Source organism: Vicugna pacos, chromosome 9 (assembly GCF_048564905.1).
Source record: "Vicugna pacos chromosome 9, VicPac4, whole genome shotgun sequence".
NCBI classification, from domain to species: domain Eukaryota; kingdom Metazoa; phylum Chordata; class Mammalia; order Artiodactyla; family Camelidae; genus Vicugna; species Vicugna pacos.
Genome location: NC_132995.1, coordinates 40,782,775 through 40,804,243, shown reverse-complemented (window position 1 = coordinate 40,804,243; position 21,469 = coordinate 40,782,775). Strand labels below are relative to the sequence as shown.

At 56.0% G+C, this 21,469-nt stretch overlaps 3 protein-coding genes across 6 annotated transcripts in view; 1 reads left to right on the top strand and 2 right to left on the bottom strand.

The window, feature by feature from the left end:
- Window positions 1–325: 325 nt before the first annotated feature.
- Window positions 326–3,169, top strand: ACD (ACD shelterin complex subunit and telomerase recruitment factor). Of its 2 annotated transcripts, XM_006203701.4 has the most exons (12): window positions 326–559; window positions 640–776; window positions 914–1,007; window positions 1,093–1,169; window positions 1,298–1,342; window positions 1,440–1,474; window positions 1,617–1,768; window positions 1,847–1,943; window positions 2,026–2,112; window positions 2,290–2,663; window positions 2,798–2,889; window positions 2,970–3,169. In XM_006203701.4, exons 1-12 carry the CDS (start codon window positions 326–328, stop codon window positions 3,046–3,048), a joined length of 1,503 nt encoding a protein of 500 aa, XP_006203763.2. In that variant the 3' UTR covers window positions 3,049–3,169. The 2 variants fall into 2 exon arrangements, with proteins under 2 accessions (XP_006203763.2, XP_015094156.1); XM_015238670.3 differs by lacking the exon at window positions 2,026–2,112.
- Window positions 3,133–15,413, bottom strand: CARMIL2 (capping protein regulator and myosin 1 linker 2). Its single transcript, XM_072967562.1, has 38 exons — window positions 15,124–15,413; window positions 14,775–14,869; window positions 14,631–14,681; window positions 14,328–14,390; window positions 14,105–14,229; window positions 13,879–13,970; window positions 13,606–13,676; window positions 13,416–13,489; window positions 13,197–13,272; window positions 13,031–13,119; window positions 12,816–12,910; window positions 12,650–12,736; window positions 12,453–12,565; window positions 12,286–12,363; window positions 12,077–12,153; window positions 11,882–11,986; window positions 11,621–11,690; window positions 11,393–11,474; window positions 11,196–11,292; window positions 11,050–11,107; window positions 10,740–10,912; window positions 10,387–10,549; window positions 10,203–10,304; window positions 9,014–9,142; window positions 8,822–8,935; window positions 8,495–8,655; window positions 8,332–8,419; window positions 7,988–8,140; window positions 7,809–7,875; window positions 7,090–7,325; window positions 6,195–6,295; window positions 5,756–6,119; window positions 5,549–5,671; window positions 4,603–4,639; window positions 4,370–4,441; window positions 4,021–4,242; window positions 3,375–3,452; window positions 3,133–3,290 (listed from the first exon to the last, which is right to left on the bottom strand). Exons 1-38 carry the CDS (start codon window positions 15,161–15,163, stop codon window positions 3,178–3,180), a joined length of 4,134 nt encoding a protein of 1,377 aa, XP_072823663.1. The 5' UTR covers window positions 15,164–15,413; the 3' UTR covers window positions 3,133–3,177.
- Window positions 15,414–18,844: 3,431 nt separating this feature from the next.
- CTCF (CCCTC-binding factor) overlaps window positions 18,845–21,469 on the bottom strand; it is a 44,211-nt gene continuing 41,586 nt past the window's right edge. For 2 of the 3 annotated variants that reach the window (XM_031680718.2, XM_031680717.2), the window contains one exon: window positions 18,845–20,331. In XM_031680718.2, the coding sequence (XP_031536578.1) occupies window positions 20,147–20,331 (185 nt within the window). In that variant the 3' untranslated portion in view covers window positions 18,845–20,146. The remainder of the gene's footprint in view (window positions 20,332–21,469) is intronic. The other variant, XM_031680722.2, reaches the window with a different exon arrangement.

Sequence of the window (21,469 nt, the reverse complement as noted above, 5' to 3'; positions counted from 1 at the left end):
TTATTTCCACAGGGCAAGACTGCGTATTTTGTAGATGAGGAAATTGAGTCATAAATATTTGCTGAACTCCTCGGGGTCACTGGCGTTGAAGTGGCTTTGAGCCAACTCGCTCTGACCACTCTTGGCTGCAGTCTCAGGCCTCAGATCCCTCACTTTCCATCCGAGCCAGCCCTTGGCCCCTTCCTGCCCACTGCTACGGAAGATTTGACGAACAGCCCAAACTCCAGGCCACTGCTTGGAGAGATGCTAAGCAGGACAGCATCCAATTGATTCAACGGGAATCTTCACACAAGTTTCAGAATAGGACACGCTTGTGCGCACGCGCATGCACGCTCGTGGGCGGGGCCTCGACCTTGGGTCCCACCCAGCCATCTTGCGCTTCCTCTTCCGACGAGAGGCGGGGCCGCGGCGCCAGCGGGAAACCAGTGCTAGTGGTCCTCTGCTGTGTACGGCGTTGGGAATGGCAGGCGTGGGAAGCCTGGTCCTGCGACCCTGGATTCGAGAGCTGGTCTTAGGATCAGAGGCACTGTCAAGCCCGCGAGCGGGGCAGCTGCTCAAGGTGAGCCCCCCGCTACTTTCGGGGCCTGAGACCAGGGCGGGGCCCCAGGGCAGTGGGTTTGATGCTGGTCCCCCTGTCAGGTACTGCAGGAAGCCGAGGCCCCCGGTCCATCCAGCGCCGCTGGCACGTCTGACGTCGGGGCCTCGCTGCTTGTGTCCGACGGGACCCACAGTATCCGATGCTTGGTGACGCGGGAGGCCCTCAACGCCTCGGACTGGTGAGAGAGGCTCCGCGGGGCCTGGGGAGATCGGAGTCCAGTAGGAGAGCTCGAGGCTTGAGCCCAAGGAGGGAGGGCCCCAGGCGGGTGGGGCTGTGTTCAGTCGGGCTAGGCAGTGAAGGTCCGGCTCTTCGCAGGGAGGAGAAGGAGTTCGGCTTTCGAGGGGCAGAAGGCCGGCTGCTGCTGCTGCAGGACTGCGAGGTCCGCATCCAAGTCGCTGAGGGAGGCGCGGTGAGTGGTGAGGCTGGCTTGGGTGAGTTAGTGGGCTTGACTTCCTGACAACTCCTGAGACCCGTTCCCAAACTCACCTCTCCAGCCCGCGGAGTTCTACCTCCAGGTGGACCGCTTCAGCCTACTGCCCACGGAGCAGCCCCGGGAACAGGTGACTGGTTGGTAAGTGATGACCCCACCCTCCCAACTGTTCTCCCCACCCAGACCTGGCTGGCGTTGGCATAGGCGTTTTGGGTGTGAGAGCTTGGGCCCCTAGTAACACTGACTGCCTATTCCCTTCTCTTTCCCAGCAATCAGGACCCGGATGTGCGGGAAAAACTATACGACTGCTTGGAGTGAGTTTGGGGTTAGACTCTTGGGCCAGCTGGTCAGAGAATGGCAGATGTATGTAGATAGGATTGTTCCTCAAGCATGTCCCCTCTGTTTCTCTAGGCAGCATCTTTCAGAATCCATCTCCCCCAGTGCAGGTACTTATAGGGGTTGGCCGTTTGCCCTAACTCCTGTAGAGTGATCTCTCTTGCTTCCTTAATAAGCCCTCCTTCCCCTTGCCCCTACCCTGCCCTTCCTCTTCTTTGAGCTTTAGCCCATTCCCTGGTCCCCTGCTCCCAGGCCTTTCACTGTCCCAACTTCTGGATGAGGTACAAGAGGACCAGGAGCATTGGGGGACGCTAGTGCGCCTGGCTGAGAGCTGTCTGATGCTGGCAGGCCCTTGCACAGCACCCCCTCTCACCCGCTGGGCCGCCTCACGCTGCAGGGCCACGGTCAGTTTGGGGCTTCCCTTGGGAAATGTCAGGGTGGGGAGTTATGCAAAGGCCAGACTGAAAGTTCACATCCCACAGGGAGAAGCTGTGTACACTGTCCCCAGCCTATGGCTGCACATCTCTGAGAATGACCAGCAAATCCTGAGCTCCCTGGGCCCAGGTCAGAGGCCACAGGGTAAGGAGGACAGGAGAGGTCAAGAGGGGAGTAGCTGTGTGCACAGTGCCCACAATGCTGATAAGCCTCCCCTGGCCCCCAGGCCCTGAGCTACCCCCACCACACCCGGCTTTACAGGACCTATCGCTGACCCTGATCTCCTCTCCTCCTTCCTCACCCACTTCCTCAGGTAAGGTGGTGCTCAGGCCCCATGCTCTTGCTGCTGTCAGGTTCCTGGGCTGCATGGGATGCTGCAAAAGGGTGCACAGCTGGGTAGGGGAGGAACACAGTCCCGCCTAAGCTCACAGATCACTCAGCTGGTGTGAGTTGAGAGGGCTGTGTCCATGGTGAGTCCCTTCTTCCTCAGGAACCCCTGCTTTACCCAGCCACATGCTGTCAGAGGAAAGCAGTGCCAGCAGTAGCCTTCTGCCTGCCCTGTCCTTGGCTGCTCCAGACCCAGTGCAGAAGGGCAGCTCCCAGCCCCTACCAGCCATCTGCTCAGCGCCTGGCCCCCTGCCCACCAGTTCCCCACAACCTAGCCATGTACTCAAGTCCCCACTCCTGAGCTATACCCCAAGTCTGTCACCCACTGGCCATGTCCTCAGTCCACACCAGGCCCATGTAACCAGGGCCCAGAAACCTAGCCTGGAGTTCAAGGAGCTAGGGTTAACCCCTGAGACCTGGCAGCACTCCCTAAGGACAAGAGCCACCAAGGGAGCTCTGGAGTCCAGTCCTGTCTGGGTGAGCATAGCCCCCCTACAACTGGAGGGTCGAATGGGGTAGGCCTTGGGTAGAGATGGGAAGGGGGCTGAGGGTATCCTTGGATGGGGTTGGGGGCCTTTTTGGCCTCTCTTCAGACACCATACCCACTTCAGGATCCCCCAAAGAGGCATCGTGATGGTTCTGCCTTCCAATATGAGTATGAGCCACCCTGCCCCTCTGTCTGTGCCCAGATCCAAGCTGCCAGGTAAGTGCCTTGGGCTGCCCCCACACTTTTGGTCACCCATCCCAGTCCCCATTGACCTATAGCCATGGTTCTCTTCCCAGACTCCCTCCCCAGCTTGTGGCCTGGGCCTTGCACTTTCTGATGGAGCCACAGACGGATTCTGAACTAACCCAGGTGTGAGGGGTCGTGTGAGCACATGGGAGGATGTGTGCACACAGATCCAGGCCTGGGGGTGGATAAACAGTGCTCCACACTGGCTTCTTCTGAGTTTTTTAATAAAATAATCTCATGCGGCAAGAAAGGAGGCGATTAGGGGCTGGGGCCGCCGCCTCTTTGGTCTGTGGCTGAGGAGGGTGGGCTCCACTCAGGGCTGGAGGGCGCTGTAGGCTGAAGGGGCAAAGGCTCGGCTCCAAGACCAGATCCTGCACCAGGAGAAGGGGAAAGAGGAGTCAGGATTGGACTGAGCAGTCCTGCCACCCTCCCAGCTGGTCCCAGCCTCCTCTTACCTACGCTTGGAGATGGAGGTGCCTCAAGCTTTGGCCTGCGCTTGAGGACAGGGGAGCGCTGCAGGCGCAGGGGCCGTTCTGAGGGATACAGGATTTGGGGAGGGTCGCTAAGGACTTGCCTGTCCTCAACCCCCACCTTCCCACCTCCAGCATGTGTGCACACACTTGCCTTTAGAGCCTCCCCCTTCCCCTGCACCCACGCACCCCTGGCAGCGGTTGCTCTTGTGGACGTGGAGCCAGGGCTAGTAGGAAGGGCTTCTCAGACCCTTGCTCCTGGCCTTCTGGCTCCTTAATTTCTTAACCCCTCACGCCACTAGTGGTCCCCTCAGAGGACCAGAGCGATGAAGGGAGCCCACCCTCTCCCATCTCCTCCTGCACTCAAGCACACATGGAAGTGTCTCCCCTCACCAACAGGGGCCTGGAGCTGGTCCTCATGCACAGACACTGCTCGTCGCCCTGCTGAGACAGGCCTCGGCCTCAGCTGGCCATCTGGGGGAGGCCAGGGTGTCAGGGTATGGTCCCAACAGCTGCCCCCACTCCAGCCCTTGCCTCCCACCTTCAGGATCCCCATAGGAGCTGAGTTCCTAGCAGGGACTCCTCTAGTCACTAGCCCAATTCTGGAGTGGGAGCTAGAATATCTGCTTACCTTCGTTCCTGGAGCCTAAGCAAGGATCCTCTGGGAGGCCCAGGCTGTCTGGGGAGGGGCTGGCTCTTCGGGGGCTTGGGCTGGGACAAGGGGACGGGGGGCCTGGACCATCTTGTTGGCCCCAACCACGGCTCCGGAGCTCTGCATTCAGCTGCTGCCCCAGTGTCTTCCAGGTGGCAGACTCAGGCCCCTGGCCCCCTGGACCAGGTCTGCATGAAGGGTCTGCAGGGAAAAGGGTGTCAGCCAAGACCTGGGCTATGCATTGGAGGTGAGCCTGACCAATGATCTGACCCACTCTGTCCTGTCCATCTCTGCATGTCCCCCACCAGACACAGTGGCCCTTACTCACCAGCAGACACAGAGTGGGTGCGGGACTTGATTGAGATGGGAGGGGCCTCTGTGGAACTGTCCATAATGTCACCTGCAAAGGCAGGGCTGGAGGCTTAGGCACCAGCCCTTGGTGAGGGGGAGAAAAACATGGCTTCTCCCACTCCCTCCCAAGGAGAGCAAATAATCCCTTGGGGGCTATCTCTAAGGACATCCCCTTCCCCCAAAATGTACTGCCTTAGCCCAGGGTCTCACCATCCGAGCCAGCCTTCTTGATTTCTCCATCTTTGCTCTGTAAGGAACAGGGAAAGCAAACTCAGTCCTGTCCCACCTTCATGCTAGTCTTGTCCTTTTCATTTTTATAACCACCACTAAATGCCCACTGTGGGCTGGGCAAGAACATGGCAAACCCAGTCCTGGTCCTCCTGGAGCTTGCAGTCTGGGATGGTAGACAGTAAACACAGAGGAAAAGCATATGCAACCACAGATACACAGATAAAGTGTTCTTAATTCTGATTCATTTTCTATACCTTATTGTTTCTAAATTCAAGCTGTCTCATTTTATATGTGTTTATTTTCTTGAAAAGTTATTTAAGGGATAGTTCATAGGGTGATGGTTCTTTCTAGGATCTATGATCAGACAGCAGTATTAAAAGGGTGGACATGGAAGAGAGTCAAGGAAAGCCCACAGGGACATGTAGGGTTATATGAAGAGGAATCTGGTGTAACCATAGGTGGTGATAAGAAGCTGGAAGTGAGGCAGGGAGGAGGACTTCCTGACAGAGGAACCTGTGTAGAAGCTCTGAGATGCAACCGGGGTTGAGAGCAGTGAGATGAAAGCAGGGACCTGGGCTGAGACCCCACTGGGTCTGGAGGCAGGATTAGGAGTCAGGGCAAATGTCTTGATAGGGAGCCCCTGGTGGACTTCCTGTTTGAAATGCAGGTGACAAGGTCAGATTTCTGTATGATCTGCAGAGAAAGGATTCTCCCAGCTTCAAGGAGGGGAGGTATCAGTGGCCTGGGCCAGGACCAAAGCCAAGAGATAAGAAAAGGTGAATCTGATGACTACTTGAAGGGGAGGGGTTAAAAACTAACAGACTGTCTGTGTGTCATGAATCTTCTGGTCACATAAATACCCACATAAAACAAGCCACATGTCACCTGCTCTCTCACTGAGCACTTGTGTCCCTTCCCAACTCACTTGTTTCCTCTTGCCTTCGGCATTCCCACTGCCTCTGCTCACGCCAATCCTCTGCAACATCACTTGAACCCGCTGTTCAAAGGATGGAGCCAGCTCTGTGTCTCCACGCTCCAGGGGCCTCCGCTGAGGACAGAGATACCACAGTGGGGAAAGAGCTCACTGCCCTCAGTTCCAACAGAGCCCTCACTCCCTGTTACCAGGCCTCACCTTGTCAGGTCTGACACCCAGTGTTATCTCCTCCTCCTCAGCAGGTAGCAGTATCATTGAGTAGGCCTTGCTTTCCCGAGTATATCGAGGCCGACTCCTGCGGGTAGGGTCAGGGCTGCTGGTGGCCCCCTCGGCTCCAGCAGGCTCCTCACCACGCCCAGGACGGGCTGGTGGCCGCAACAGGTCCCCAAGTGTAGTTTTTCGAGTTCGGGGAGCTGCTCCAGGGCTGGTCTCTAGATCAGGCCGTGGCCCACGTGTTGAACGAGGCTTCTTGAAGGCAAAGAGGGTGCCAAGCTTCTTTCGAAGTGTGCGGGGGACAGGGGTGGTACCCCCCTCAGTGGCCGGGTCCTCCTCGGGGGCCCAGCTGTGGGAACAGCCAGCAGTGAGTGGGAAGGCCCATCCCACCCTCTCCCACCCCTTGCAACTGCCCCTCACTCACAGGTGATCCTGATGGATCAGCCTTTTGGAGAAGAATTCTTCCACACCCTCATCCACGCGGGCACTGAGCCCATTTCCTTCCTGTGGCAGGGCTGGGGGTACCTGAGGGACACCACAGGGTTAAAGATCAGGGCTGAGTGCAAATGTTGACTTCTCCCCACCTCCCTTGTCCAACAGCAGGGCCTGGGCAACTCCAGGACCTGGGAGCTGGGGTGACCCTACAGGGCTGCTGACACAAGCTCTCACCCCTCACCTGCAGTTGGCCCTGGAAGTACACAGCACACACCCATTCTTGTCCCAAAGAGTATCCTACACACCCTCAACCACCTGGTCACCAGGAGGCTAGAACCTACTCGCCCCAGGGTCCCACGTTCCCACTTGCCCAAACAGTTCCCTGCAGTACCCCCCACCCCCACCCCACCCGGCCTGCTGCCCGCTCGGCAGTGCCTGCTGCTGCGTCAGACCCTCTGAGGGGGCCTCATGTCAGCTCCCCCGCCTTCCTCCCTGTGCCCACTGCCCGCGCCAGCACCCGGCCCACACATACACCCGCCGGACGTACAGTACATGCAGGATTGTCCCCACAGCCCAGGGCCTAGCATCTTTCATAACCCTGGGGGAGGGAAGATAAGACGGACACCCTCTTGCACATCCACCCATGCAGCAGTCAACCTGAAGCGGAGTCCAGGCGCATCCCCAACGAAATCCTGATACTCGTGACCCCGCATGAACATAGCCTGGGGTAAGGGTGGCCAGGAAGAGGCCAGGACTCAGACATATGACCAGGTGGTCTTGGGCCCCCACTACCCACCTCCCTGCCTGCCATCATCCGTAAGGAGCGAATGGGCCACTCGCGACCCCCAATTCCATGAGCTCTGGAATAGGGGGAGGGCGCTCACCTGGGGGCCCCCCGGCGGCGGGCGGTGGTGGTGCCGGCGCCGCGGCCGCGGCCGGGCCCGGGTCGGATGGCGCAAGGGCTGCCCGGCGGGTGGCAGGTCCATGCGAGGCAGCGGGCCGGCCTGGGGCCCGGGAGCAGCGGGGCTCGGAGAGCCACGAGCGGATGGCCCCGCCTGCGGCTCTGCATCTTCCCCTGGAGCCGCCAGCTCGGGCTCCGGCTCTGGTTCCTCAGGAGCACCTGAGGGGAGGGCACCAGAAGAGCACCGAGCGCCAAGCCCAGGGAAGTGGCAGCGGCGGCAGCGGCGGCAGCGGCGGCAGCGGCGGCAGCGGCGGCAGCGGCGGCGCTAGGGCGGCAGGGGACCCGCCCAGGGCGCAGGGAGGGGCCCGGCTACACCGCCCGCCCCCCTGACCGCCCCTCCCCCCACCGCTGTCCGTGGTGCTGAGCGCGGCTCCGAGCAGCGCGCGGCTCCGCACCGCCGCCAAGCATGCGCGTCCTGGGGGTAGGGAAGGGGGCGGGGGCGGGGGGAGGTGAGCGGAGACGTTGTCCGGGCCCTGGTGTTGACTGACCACAGCAAACTCCAACTTTGCAGGTTGCCCGAGGGTCCTGGTCTGGCCCCGTCAAGGGTCAGGGAGTTCCCAAGACAGAGCTGAATGAATGTGTCCCGGTCTAACAGAGCTTCAGTCCAACCCAAGTAACTCCCTTTCCTGGGTCCCGACTTACTGTGAGTGGAGGGGACTAGGTGAAGGCAGTGAATGCATTCAGGCCATTCCTGTGGAGGACTGTCATCCTGGTGGAGAAGGCAAACTCAGCCTAGGGCAGAGAGCTGCCTCCCCACCTTCCACACTCCAGAACAAGATAGGAAGATCTGGGATTCTAGGCCCAGTTCTGGGACCACCTACCTTCTGCTCCTCTTCATCCTCCTTTTCCTTCTCCTTCTCAGGGAAGAAAAGGCCTTCCAACTCCCCAGGCCCAAGGGGGCTGGGCTCAACTCCATCCAGTGTCAGTACGACAGGGGGCATTGCCTCTGTTGCCTGTTGAGCCAGACTCTCCACCTGCAATACCAAGCACCTCAAAGATGGGCAGGCAGGGCCTCAGCCATAGTCCCACCAGTGCTAAGGGAACCCTGAAACACCCTTGGGCTACACGGCCCCAGAAGACGTTACAGAACCCCTTCAGGTCAGAGGCCAGGTCACTGTGTGTGTGTGTGTGTGTGTGTGTGTGTGTGTGTATAGTTCCTACTCACCAGCCGATCCCGGGCTGCACTCAGACCCGCCAGAGCCTGAGCCACAATGCTCTCTGCCAAGGTCCCTGTGACTGACAGTCGCATGTCCCTGAGGGCAAGCGAGGGCAAGGGTTAGTGTGCTGTCTCTACCCAGCTCAGTCCAGCCCAGCCCCATCCAGCCTACCTGAGCCTAGTGAAGGCATCTTGCAGCAAGTGCTCTGGGAGCAGCTCTGGGAGACCCCTTGAACCCACCAGGACCCCCTCTAGCTGCTCCCTCCACCTGGGTCCCTGCAGCATCTGTGGGCAGAGGCTCCTTGTTGTGTTCAGTGTGGCCTGAGTGAAGTCCTGGGTAAAGGTCAGAGCATGGGGAAGGTGTGGTTGGGGCCCAGACCAATTGGCTTGAGGCTCCACTCCCCCACCAGTATTGACTCATGGGTTGTCACAGTCAAGCCTATGGATGGAGGTCAAGCCTGCATATGGAGGTGGGGCTGGGGCAAGGGCACCATCTCACCTGAATGTCCCGGCGGCAGACCTCGCCCACCTGTCCCAGGAGGCCCTCCAGCTTCTGCCGCAGCTGCCATTGATGGCTTGGGGAGCTCCCAGCCTCATATAGAATGGGGAGAATCTAGAGGCCAAAGAGGAAAAGGACTTGCAATTTGACACCTAAGAAGGTAAGGGTTCTCATAGGGGAGGGGGTGCTCACACTGAGAGAGAAGTTGGCATTTTGTATGGCATCCTCAGCCTGGTGCACAGCAGCTTCACCCTGGGGCCCAGCTCCACAGCCCAGCAGCTCCACATGCTCCTGCACTGACTGACACAATTCATTCACTTCCTAGAGAGAAAGAGGAATCAGTCTCAGCCTGGTCCTCTCCCACTCCCCCAGACCCTGACTGCCTCCTTCCCAAGGTCTCCAGCAGGTTGGGTGAGGTCCTGAAGACGATACCATCAGGCCAACCACTTAGGAACCCTATCTGTTCAAGGAGGGAGAGCAGTGTCTCCTTTTGTTCATTGTAGTGACTTTATACCCTAAGTAACCAGAATAGGAATGAAAGGAACTGTTAGTCATGTATGTGTTTTAGAAACTCAGTCTGTTCATCATCCACGTAGTGGATAGACTGAGGGATGGAGAGAAATGGGAATGAGGAGCCATAGAGGAAGGACTGGGGGAGTGAGGGATAGTTGGGTGCACGTAAGGAGTGGTGTGTCTGATAATTTGTCAAGAGGCAGAACCAAGGAGGTCTGTGGGGGCTTCAGTGTGGCCAAGAGAGAGCTGGACTGAAGCTCTGTCCAAAGTACTTGGTGGGTGTGGGCACCAGTGAGATTGGGCGCTAGGGTAGAGAGATGAGTTTGTGGGAGATGATGAGATCATATGAAGATGTATAGAATGTGAAGCCCCTGCAGGATGTCTGGGTCAAGATGCCTGGGTTCTGGAGCTTGGGAGAGAAGTGGGATTTGGGAATGGAGATGTGGGGAACATCTCACCAAGGCAAGGTAGTAGAGGGAGATGAAGCCAGAAAAAGGGTTGCTGGGTTTGGCCACAATAGAGGTCAGTGGAGAGAGGAAGGGAGCCCTGTGAATGGGAAGTCACAAGCAGGGCTACAATCAGGGGTAGGGAGAATTGACTGAAGATTTAAAAATACTTCCCATCTTTAAGAGGAGAGCCTATTTAAATGATTAAGAAAGGTAGCCAGGAGTGTTATTTTTGGGAGCTATTTCAGGAGCCCTGTGCTCCTCTCCAGACCAAGGAGAAGGACTTGTCTGGGACAGCAGAATTCAGGCATCCTGGACCCAGGAAAGTCAGACCCTCAGATTCATGGAAGCTCTCAGCTGCCACAGCTCTCCCCCTCCCCTACTTTCTGTGTGTTCTCAAGGTTAAGGGAGTGGACTCTGACCTGCTCAGAAGGGTCTGACCCCAGATCTAGTGGCTGTGGGCGGGAGGTACTCTCAGTAGAGGTATGGTCTGTGCGGTTGTTCCTCAAGAGACAGGCTTGGATCTGGGCACAAGAGATATCAAGAAGTGTCAGGGGGACAGGACTCAGGTGCAAAGCAGGACAGGGGAAGAGAGGGAAGCCCCACCTGATGCACTGCACGTGCTGTGAGTTCAGGGCGGCTGCGCTGTGCCTGGGCCACATCGTTCAGTGGCAGAGGCATGGCCTTCAGGCTGCGGTTCTGCTCCAGGGCCTGTGCCACGTCCAGCAGGCCAAGAGCAGACGTGTGGTTCCGGTCCCAGACCACAGACCTGGGCGAGCCGGGCTTCAGTTGGGGCGGAGCTCCACAAGGCCCCACCCAACCTCGCTGGCCTTTCCATTCGCCTGGAGCACCGGTGCACTCCATCTACTCGGCTTCATTCAGCCCTGCCCCTCAACTCAGTGAGCTCCTCCACATATGCCCTCCTCCCCCATTGGTCCCACCCCCCTGACCCTACCCACCGGAGTCTCGTGTTGATCCGAAGTGCCTTTGCCAGCATCTTGGCACCGGTGTCCCCCATGGCGTTGCCACTGATATCCAGGGCTGTCAAGTTTGGATTGGTGCCAAGCGCCCGGAGTAGGACGCCTGCGCCCAGCTTCAGCCGCGACTCAGCCACGGACAGAGACTGCAGGGGCTAGGGTTCAGAGAATGCCATTTGTGGTTGGAGTTAGGCATCAACAAGGAGTGCAGGTCCCAGGGTCCCAGGGAGCAGGAATCAGAGAGGTGAGAGGGTCCATTGCCTGAGGATCCTACATGGTCCCGTAAACTCACACAGTCGTCATCCTGCATGAGCTGGACAATCCGGTGCAGGACGTCGTCCAGGGTCTCCCTGTGGGCAGGGGCTGCGGTTGGATGGGGGCTGGGACCCGGGTGGTGGGTTGCTGTCTGGGAGGCCCAGGAGTTGGATGGATCCTCACTTGCACCGGACGTTGAAGTTCCTTCCAAGTGCCACATGTCTCAGGGACCGACTCCTCCCAATGGCCAGCACCAGAGTCACCATGTCTGAGCCGAAGCCTGGGGTGGTTCGGGTCATGCACAAAGCAAGTGAGGCTGGTGGGGGGCGATGGTGGAAACTGAGTGGATAGTGGGAGGATGGGTTTCTGAGCAGCCTCACCATTATCCGCCAGATCCAGGGATCTCACCGCGCCAGCATCGCACACTAAGTCTTGTATCACCTGAGCGCCTGCGGAGCGCAGCTGAAGGTGGAAGGTGGGGCAAGTTCAAGCTAACAGGCCACAGGTGGGGAGAATCAGGCGCCCAACGGCCCGGTGCTCCCGCCTCGCGGCCTCACGCCCAATGTGTGGGCCCACCGCCCGTTCATGTTTTGGGGCTGGGCGCTCACCTCACAAGCGCTGAGGTCCAGGTGCAGGTTGTCCAAGTGCGTGTTGAGAGCGAGGCCTTCCAAAAGCGCCCTGGGAAGGAATGTCGCAAGAGGTGGAGGGAGCTGGGAAAAGGGGCCCCAGGGAGCGAACCAATAGCAAGAAGGGAGGGCCAGGATACCAGGGAGGTCATGGGTGCCGCAAGAGCGGGGTGAAGCGCAGGAGGCTTGGTCTGAGTGGTGGCCACACAGGCCGAAGGGGTGGCCGTGGGCAGTGACACTGACCTGAGCGCGTCGGGGGGCAGCTTACAGCCCGCCAGGCCCAGGTGTCGAAGCGCCCCTGCGCGGCTTAGGAAGAGCTGCAGCGCCTCGGGCGCAGCCCGGGACTTCCTGGGGTGGGGGAGTGGGAGGAGTGGGCTTCCGGGCGCAGGGAGGCGGCACCGGCATATCCCCTACCCCCGCAGGACCCGCCCCCCTTACGTGCGGGAGAAGACGTTCCTCGAAGCGTCGAGGTGGGTGAGGCTGGCGCAGCAGCCGCGGGACAGCGCTGCAAAGAGCTGCGGGAGGAGGGTGTGGGCTACACTGGTCAGAGGACTCAGCCCCTTCCCGCCCTGCCCTCCAGTCGACCTTTGGGTCCTGGGCCCGGCCACCAGCCCTACGGATCATCCCCCCACTGACCACCCCCTCACAATGTCCAGGGCGGTGTCGGTGCTTGCGAGATTCAGGAACGTCAAAACATTAGGACGGCTCAGGAAACTATAGAGGTCCTGGTGGGAGGATGAAGATGAGAAGGAGGGAGTCAGGGATGACCTCGCCAAGAGCTTCTTAACATCCCATTGCCTGCAGAACCACTCACCCCATTGTCTTCCGAGGCTCCCAGTGCCCCGGGGTTTCCGGAAAGGTCCAAGTGGGTCAAGGCAGAATCAAAGGCGGCATTGGAAGCCAGTGCCCGGCCCAGAGCCCTCATTCCTAGTGATGGAGGAGGGGGGCTCACAATTAGGCTGACCCACCTCCCCACTCCACCTACCCCATGCCATCCTAGGCCCCACCTACCTCGTGGTGTCAACCCAGTTTGTGCTAGGCTGAGTCTCCTCAGGGCTCCAGGACGATGCTCTAGGTGTCTGCTGAGCGCAGCCACGCCTGAGGGTTGGGGGCAGCCATATGGGTCTCACCTCCTCCAGTGCCACCTCCCCAGGGTTCCCCAGGCTCAGGGGCATACCTCGGTCATCCAGCAGGTTCCCTGACAGGCTGAGCTCTCGCAGCCCAGAATTCTTGTGCCCTGCCAGCGCCTGGGCCAGTCGCCTGACAAAGTCTCTGGGAATCAGACCCCAGGTATGAGACTGACCCTGGATTCCCAACCCCTCCCCTGACCACTAATTTCCCCATCCCAAGTTCCCAGACTCCCCTCCCCAAGCCCTGCCCTATTCCCCTCACCCCCTGAGGCCACAGGTCTCCAGCACCAGCTCCTCCAGGTGTGATGACTGACTCATCATGTGCAGAATCTGTTCTGAGACCTCAAGGCTCTGAGAACCAGAGTGGGAGCTCAGTGAGCTGCACCCTGGCCCTTGCACCCTTGGCCCCTCTCTGCCCCTACTCTCACCAGCTTCATGTCCACACAGGAGAGGCACCGGAACCACAGGTTGTAGGACAGCGCAGCCACACTCAAGGCTAGATCTCTGGGTGGTAGAAGGGGCAGGGGCAGAGCTCATGGCCCTCCAGCCAGATTCTAAGCCCAGCGTCCCCTTGCATGGAGAGGCTAAGGCCCAGGAATGTGGGTCATGGACTCTTCCTCTCTTCACATTCCTGGTGGGCCACTCACCTACTTCCCAGATGGCTGAAGTCTCCTAGGCTGAAATGGCGGCAGCCCTGACGATGGTAGATGGTGTCCACATCCTGGATAGGAAGAAAGTGTCTCCAACTTGGCTTGGGGCCAAAAGAGGTAGGGAGGGACTCAAAGCACATGAGGGATCAGATGTCTCCAGAGCCCCCAGAGAGGGCCCTACTCTCACCCACTGAATCTCCTCTCGGAAAGGGAAGCCATTGTAGTCACACAGAGCCTCATATGTCTCCGAGAAGCCACCTGGGGAAGCGCCAGGGGTGTGATATGCAGGGGTAAGGGTAGGAAAGAGATGAAAGTCAGAGATGGAGGAAGATCAGCCCCGAGCTGGGTGGTGGCTGCTCCTTGAGTAGCTCGATTCAGTTTGGAAGACCTCTATACCCAGCGGTCAGGGTGCAGGAGGGAGTAGGCTGGAAGCCCTGTGTAGCCCCACCTTAGCCCTTACCACAGGGGCTGCTGGGGGAGGTGGCCTCTGAAGGGCTGCTTCTCTCCAGCCGAGCCAGCATGGAGGCGGGTGTGGGCTTCCGGAATAGCTTCCTAGAGAGGCGAATAAAGGAGAAGGGGGCAAGGGACGTCTAGCCCCTGAGAGTGGGGGAGCCCACTGTGTCAGCCAGAGCCACCCCCCCCACTGCCCTCCTTCTCTGCCACACCCTTTAGTTTCTGGACCTCACCCAAGTGTGGAGCGAGGGAAGACCTTCCTAATGGCAGCAGCAACGTGCTGGGCCAGCTGTTCCACAGCAGCCGCACCAGGAAACTCCAGGACCAAATCAGGCAGGGACTCCAGCTCAAAGGTGACCTGGGGAGGGAAGGTGTGAGACTGGGTTCCCTGTGTAGGCATGTGGGGAGAGAGGAAGACCACGCTGCAGGCCCTGGTGGGGTACCACGGGGTCTCACCTGAGGAGGTGTCTCCTGCAGTGCCATGGCCTGGACCTCCAGGTAGCTGAACGTGCAGTCCACCTATGGAGTACCTGGGTCAGCCAGGACCAAGGCCCGAGCCCCACCCTCCTGGGAGCCCAGTCCTTTGTGCAGCCTGGTGCTCAGAGCTAGACCTGCTGGGACTCCAGTCCTGCCTGCTGCCAGAAGCCCAGTGCTGTTGGAAGGGCAGGGCCCACAAGGACAAGATGGACAATGCTGCAGATGCAGCCCTCATCAAGGAAGCTGCTGGAAGGCAATAGGCATCTGGGCCCTGGGACTCACCCTCAGGGGGAAGCAGGTGTGGAGCAGGTAGGCTCTCCATCGGAGCAGTGCCTGAGGGGAGAAAGTGTCTGACATCCTGCATAGGGCAAGAGGCTCTTTCTGCCTGGGCCCCAGCGGCCCTCCCAGGCTCTGTCTCATCCATACCAGGACATGAACTTGCTCAGCGCCCACCCTGTCTGGCAGCCAGGTTTTCAGCAGCAGCTCTGCCTCCTTCGGCCATAGGAACCTGGTGATCTCGCCTGTGGAAGGGCAGCGTGCTGGGTGACTCGTCCTCCCATGGAGGTCAATTTGTGCCTAGAGTCTGTACCAGACTTGGGGAACTCGGCTCACACATGGGCCAGCAAGTAAGGAGTGGCGTGGATCTGGGGCACCAAACCTCTGGAAGAGCAGAGGAAACCCCTTGCCCAGTACTCTGGCTCGCTGTGTGGGCCTCTGGTTTGGCGGCCCACACTGCTTCCTCCCAGCCAAACAGGCGAGAAGGGCCAGCGCTTACCTCGCAGCTCACAGGATATGCCGTCGGGGGTCTGGGCCATGGAGCCGGCCCGACGGCCGGGTGGCCCAAGGAGCTCCGACGATAAATGGTAGCGGCGGGCGCGAACAGGAAGCCTGGGGCCCAGGCCCGCACTGCAGCCACCTGCTCCTCCTGCAGCGGAAGGTACGCGCTGCTTCCTGCCAGGCCGCCCCCCGGCCCGGCTCCTCCCCGCCCCGGCCTTCGCGGGCCGGGAGATGTCTCGCGGGTGCGACGATGTAGGAGGCGGGCAGAATCCCAGCTGTCTGCCCGCCCAGTCGCGGAGGGTCTACTGGGTTAGGGTGGACACGAGGAGGGCGTGGCGTGGCCAAGAAAATCTCGCGTGCCTCTTTCAGTTCCTAGTCCCCTACTTCCACCCCGCACCACAGTCCCTGCCTCGAGCACCAGGGGGCGCTGCCCGCTCGGGGATCTCCGCCTCCAGCCTCTGTCCGTCCCCTCCAAAGCTCAGCTAGCTGAGTGGTGGGTGGGGGTGGCGACGACGGGGGACCGCAAGGGGCGTCTATTAAGCAAGGGGTGTTTTTGTTGGCTCTTTCCCAACACCCGGGTCCTAAACTGAAGGACCTTATCTGTTGCTCCTGACCTGGAGCCCGTGATCCCCTTGGGGTGACACAAGCTGTTGAAAGTGTGGAAAAACCAGATGGACCCAGATGCCCTTCTCTGTGGCAGAGGTTCCTCAGCTTCATCAGGGTCAAGCTGGAGCAGGGCCACAAGTTGGGTGTGTAACCCTCAGGCGGCAGCCTCGGGCTAAGGCCTGAACCCCAAAGGGCTGCAGGGAGGGGTGGAGTGATTCATGAGCAAAGGCAGGGTACATGGGGCTCCCCCCCCCCCCCCGTGTCTGCATTGTCCCTGACTGGAGTTTGGAGAAGGGAACCAGTAGGAGAGGGAAGCTACTGTCTTCAGGGCTGGGAGGGGTCAGAAGATCAGCGGGTGCATATAGGTGCATCATACCCTATAAGACCAGACCTTGATTCTGGAGGGTTCACAGGAGCGGATTCAATTTTTTTCTTACATTACAATCGAATTAAACTCTGTGACATAAGGAACAGCCTTCTGCCCACAGCTCAGCCAGGCACAGGTGAAATAACCTGAGACATGAAAAGACACCGAGTGCTTTGGTTTCTTTCCCGTCTCTAGTTACCCCTCCCCACCTTGGGGCTTGGAGACAATGGGAGCATTTTCCAGTCATCTGACCACCCCCTACCCACAAAAAAAATCTCATGTTTTTGCTGAGGTCCACCAAAGACCAGGCCAAAGTGGAAAGTAGAAACTGAATAGTAACAACTTGGGGGAAGGTACTTGCTGTAAATCAACAGGCCCAGTGGCGGCGGCCAAGGGCCGATGGGAGGACTAACTCAGCTGGAGAGGCTGCTGAGTTCCTACCAACAGAGGCAAGAAGAGGTCCTGCTCTGCTTCTAGTTTGAAAGAAGAGTTTGGGCAAAGACTCTTACAAGACCACAGAGAACCCACAAAATGTTTTTAGGATGCAAGCTCAGTAGGTCTCACACAGAGTATGGCCAAGTGGTCAATAATGCAGGTTCCGAAGGAACAAGGCCTGAATTCAAGTCCTGACTCCACCTCTTACCGGCTGTCATTTAACCTTTCTGGGTTTCCAGTTCCTGTTTTGTAAACTGGAGCTATTAACTTACCTCAAAGTGTAAGGATTAAATGTTAAGAGAGGTGCTCACAACAGTGCCTGGCAATCAGTGAACACTCACATTTGCCATCTTACCGTGGCAGCCTTAGGACTCCAAACCGAAGGATAGAAAACCCACCTTACTGAGACTTTTCTGTTGAAAAAGATAGGGATGAGAAATTCAAGAAGGAATGAATGCCAAAGGGCTCAAGCTGCTCCCAGGCAGAGGGAGTCTTGAGACCGACAGCCACGCTGGTGGCAAGTCCATGTCTGGTGAGTGCTGTGGGGACAGGCAGGGGGCGGTGGAGGAAGAAGCTAGGATCAGCCTGGAGATCAGGATGGGGCGGGTGGTGTGTGTGTGTCTTGGGTGCTGGGCTAGCTACACATCTCCGTAACTGCTCACTGTAGGGATGGCAGTGAGGCAGTGACAAAACAAACTGCTCAGAGCCCAAGTGATACATGGGACTCAGCTCCCACAAGTAAGGGACTCAGTGAGAGGGAGAGGCCTTCAGCTTGCTCAAGCCCATCTGTGTTCTAGACAGCATGACACTCCGTGGGCACTCGGGAAATGCTAACAACTCATAATGAGGAATAACCCCCTCCTGCTCCAGCAGCACAAGATGACAGGCCAGGCTGCAGCTCCCAGAGCTACCACAAGGCTCCCCTCAGATGGTTTCAAAAGACAAGATCCTGACCAAGAGCAAGACAGAGCTCAGTGCTTGCTGTGCTAGCTGGCAGTGGATGAGGTAATGCAAGCCCAGCTGTGGAAAGGGTATAGACTATTTCTTTACTCCAGGACCAACTATGGTTAACAGTGGGGTAGAGTGCTGCACACAGGCCAGGGAACCTTCCGATCAAAAGTTCTGTGGTGAGGTTTTATATTTAATGGAGCCCAATAGGTTGTACCATGGGGCTCTGTCAATGCGGGAGCCCTTTTCAGCCTTAACTGCAACGGAATGTCACTTTTCTTGCCCCCTCCCCATCCAAAACAAATCCACTCTTAAACCTGTAAACAATTTGAATGCATACATAAGAAAAGCTATGTTGAGGATACAGATAAACGGCTCACTGTTCTGTGAGGAGATTTTCTATAATAAATACTTAAAAATTTTAAAAAGCTATGTGCCCACTGAAACAACTCTGGTAGGGAGCACTCTGGCCTCCTGTGGTGGGGGCTAGCCCATGCAAGGGATGGAGACCAAATGCCCTGACAGTCTCAGGCCACTAATATTCAGTCCAAGTTGCCGACTACCTGGTTCAGAGCCCTGAGGCTCCAGATGATACCGATTTTTCTGGGAGACCGAACTGCATGGACAGCACAAACCAGCCAAAGGCTTCACACATCTTATTCCTTGTGACTTGACTTCTCCCTGAAAACTGGTAAGCTGGAATTTGGTTAAAAAAAACCCTGTAATTAGTGGCTAAAGCTTTCACCTAAAATGGATTTGCCAAAGCAATCCACCCAGAAACAGCCAGCAGCAGCAAGACGGTATCTCACTAATACATAAACTTTCTAACACGACTCCTTTTCCATCTTGCCTCCCTGGTGCTAACAGCAGCTAGGCTATCTAGGACTCTCTCCCCACAGTGGCACATACGTCTTCCCTTTTCAAATGAACTCCTCTAGGGCAGATGGGGCCTGGCTTCTCTGTTCCCTTTCTCTTGGCAAAGCCCAGGGTACTGATCCCAGCTCTCCTGAGCTGAAATGCCGAGGCCAGAGCTTCCCAACAGCCCTTTCTCCTCTAAGCTCTCTGGCCCATCTGCTCTACCTTCGGGAACCTGCTCTTCAGGTGGATCATGGAGGCTGACAGCTGTCTATCCACTCACTTCTCTACTCACACAAGCTTTCAGGGTGTTAAAACATGCAGAAGGATGCACTCAATTATTTCATCATCTGCCAAAATCATCTCCCACCTTCTAAAAAAGAAGTGGTCATCCTGGGAAACAGCTTGCCTCTGAAAGGCAAGCAGGCCTGTACTGCCTAAGGCTACTCACACAGACCCCTCTGGGCCCCTCCTTAGGGAGGAATCACACAAGACTGAGTATTTGGAGCACTTGTTAATCCGTTATGATTTATTAGCTGTACAGCAGTAGATCCTCCTCCCCAGCTCTCAACCCCATTACATATTTTATTACAGGTCTCATGTTGGCGTCCTAAAATAATGAAAAATTATCACACAGTACAGCTAAGTACAAAATGCATCAACCTAGAGTCTGATAGCTAACTGATGGCTCTCTTAAAAGCAATACACAGAAGAAAAGTATTTGAAATCAGCAAGACTGAGGCTCTCTAAAAAACACATTTTAAACATGTGACAGTTCATGTGCAAGAATCACTTTTTTGTTGGTTTTGCTTCACATTATTACTTTTCGCAGATCCCAAGTTTAAATTACTGACCTAGTGAAATTTTCTGGCCCAGCTTTTAAGGGCTGCTGTGACCCACTCATGATCACCCTTCCACTTTAACAGAGGATTTATAAAATACAAAATTCAGCTACAAACAAAGCAAAGAAAATGTAGATGGGAAATCATAACTGAAAGTTAATTGTACAATGTTCAAATGCTGGCTCCATGGGCTGGAAATTGCAATCTTCCACATGGGTGTCCATTACTAGCGGGCAGCAGTCTGGGTGCCATTCTGCTACATGATTGTGATCCAATTCCTTGTCAACATTTACATACTACAGAGTCTGTGGAAACTTAATTTGCAAGTAATTAAAATGCTGGGTTTTCTTACACTGCACTTCTTTTCAACCTCTTAATTAATGGAAAAGATTAAAATGTAAAAAAAGTTATTTACAAGCTTGACCATACCAGAAACTCTGCCAAGAAAGAGGCAAAGTCTTCAGGACAGAAACCGATCGTAGCATGCCATACTACTGGTGTGCAGCTGACTCCAAGCAAAGGGAGTCAGGGAAAAGCAAAAGCAAAAACCAGTTTAAAAGTCTAAGTCCTTCCCAAGTCTGCATTTACAATTAAAAACTCTCCTGGGAAGAAGACCATAGAACTCTGGGAAACCGGGTTGTGGTTTCTGGAGTGGTTTACCATAGCAATCGAGAGGGTTCAATGTCTCTGTTTCCATCTAAGAAAACCAGTTAGGTGTCAACACTGTCCTCAGCACTTCACAGTAAACCCTCAGGGACTCAGAACATTCCATGATTTGCTAACATCAAACAGCAAGTTCTAGTTAAATCACATTTTTCTAACATCATCCTTGAAGTTTTAGTTCTCAGTATGTTTGGTAAAATTATGCTTTTCCCAAAGCCAAACAGAAGAAAGAAGGGAGAAAAATTAAGATGCGGGCCGCTTAAACACAGCCCAAAGCAGTCCTGGCAATGAGCGAGGCCCCGCCATCACCGGTCCATCATACTGAGGATCATCTCGGGTGTGAGGTCTCCGTTGGGGGCATCTGTGGCAGCAGGCTGAGCCTCCTCTTCCTCCCCCTCTGCGGGCTCTGCGTCTGGCTCTTTTTTGACTTCAACTATAATGTTCTCAATTGCACCTGTATTCTGGTCTTCAACCTGAATGATGGCTGTTGCTGGCAAAGAAGAGCATGAACAAAACAAATGCTCCATTAAAGCCCCCAAGGATTGTAAAGGTCTTTTTAGACTTGACACTAAATGAATGTCAGCAACACAGGAAAAGCCTTAGTAGTGATACAGAGAAAGTCAATTTAAAAAAAAGACTTAGTAATAACGGAAAATGTGGCCATACAAAAAGCCTCAATATTCTAGATGCTATCAAAGAACAAGACACTGACATTCATCTTCATATGCCTCCCAAGTTACATATTAAAAGCCTTAGTTTTCCTTTATGTCACAAATTTGGGTTTCCCAATAGTGTGTGAGACAGGTGGGAAAAAAAAATGTGGGACTAGGAAAACTTCACAGAATAGGTGATGTAGGTCCGTTTTAGAGCTGACCCACCTACAGCAGAACCTGACATTTCTGACTGTGAAGCTCTCCCAACACCCAGGGCCTTTTTGCCAGTTTGTCCACTCAAGTGTGTCCACTCAAGTGTGTACAGGTGAAGTGGTACCCAGGGTCTATATAGTCACCACCCTTCTGCGATGACACCTGTAGATGGGGCTCAGGGAGCATATTGAAAAAAATACATGAAATCCTGCATTTGTTAAAGGGAAAAAAATCATCAGCTTTTAGGCAATTCATGAACAGAACAGAGATCTGAGTCCCCCAAAACTTGCTGTCACAAGGGCCATTTCCAGTACAGGACTGCTGCCCAACTGTCATATGTGATGTGAGGTGGAGGGCAAACACCTCCTCTGTGTCATCTCAGAAGTCAGGCGGCCAGCAATAGAATCCATAGGCCTGGATTTCTTTGGAGGGACAATCTCAGCACAGAAACTGCTTTATTCCTCCATCCTTTATAATTTGGCTCTTTGCACATTCATTAACACATCAATTTTGCCAGCTATGACTTTAGTTTGTTTTGTAAAACCCTTTCACATTAATGGTACCCATCTTGCAGTACATAAGTACCCTTCTACTCTGGATTTTCTCTTGTTGAAACTTACAAGGCTTCTAGAAACTTTCTCAGATGTTTTCCAGGAAAAACTGAAAAATTCCTTTCTAAGAGTTTGTTCCCAGCGTGACCTGTAACGTACTCATGGCTCAGTTCCCATCTACCCAAAGAATAAGGACCTGTCTGGCTCCCCC

What these genes read in the sequence shown, in the direction of transcription:
- ACD (XM_006203701.4), top strand. Translation starts at nt 326, where the DNA reads ATGCACGCTCGTGGGCGGGGCCTCGACCTTGGGTCCCACCCAGCCATC. An exon ending in CGGGAACAGGTGACTGGTTG is followed by an intron (nt 1,170 to 1,297) that starts GTAAGTGATGAC and finishes TCTCTTTCCCAG; the next exon opens with CAATCAGGACCCGGATGTGC. An exon ending in GCCCAGATCCAAGCTGCCAG is followed by an intron (nt 2,890 to 2,969) that starts GTAAGTGCCTTG and finishes TTCTCTTCCCAG; the next exon opens with ACTCCCTCCCCAGCTTGTGG.
- CARMIL2 (XM_072967562.1), bottom strand. Translation starts at nt 15,163, where the DNA reads ATGGCCCAGACCCCCGACGGCATATCCTGTGAGCTGCGAG. An exon ending in TGCAGGAGACACCTCCTCAG is followed by an intron (nt 14,230 to 14,327) that starts GTGAGACCCCGT and finishes TTCCCTCCCCAG; the next exon opens with GTCACCTTTGAGCTGGAGTC. An exon ending in TTCAGCCATCTGGGAAGTAG is followed by an intron (nt 13,273 to 13,415) that starts GTGAGTGGCCCA and finishes TCTACCACCCAG; the next exon opens with AGATCTAGCCTTGAGTGTGG.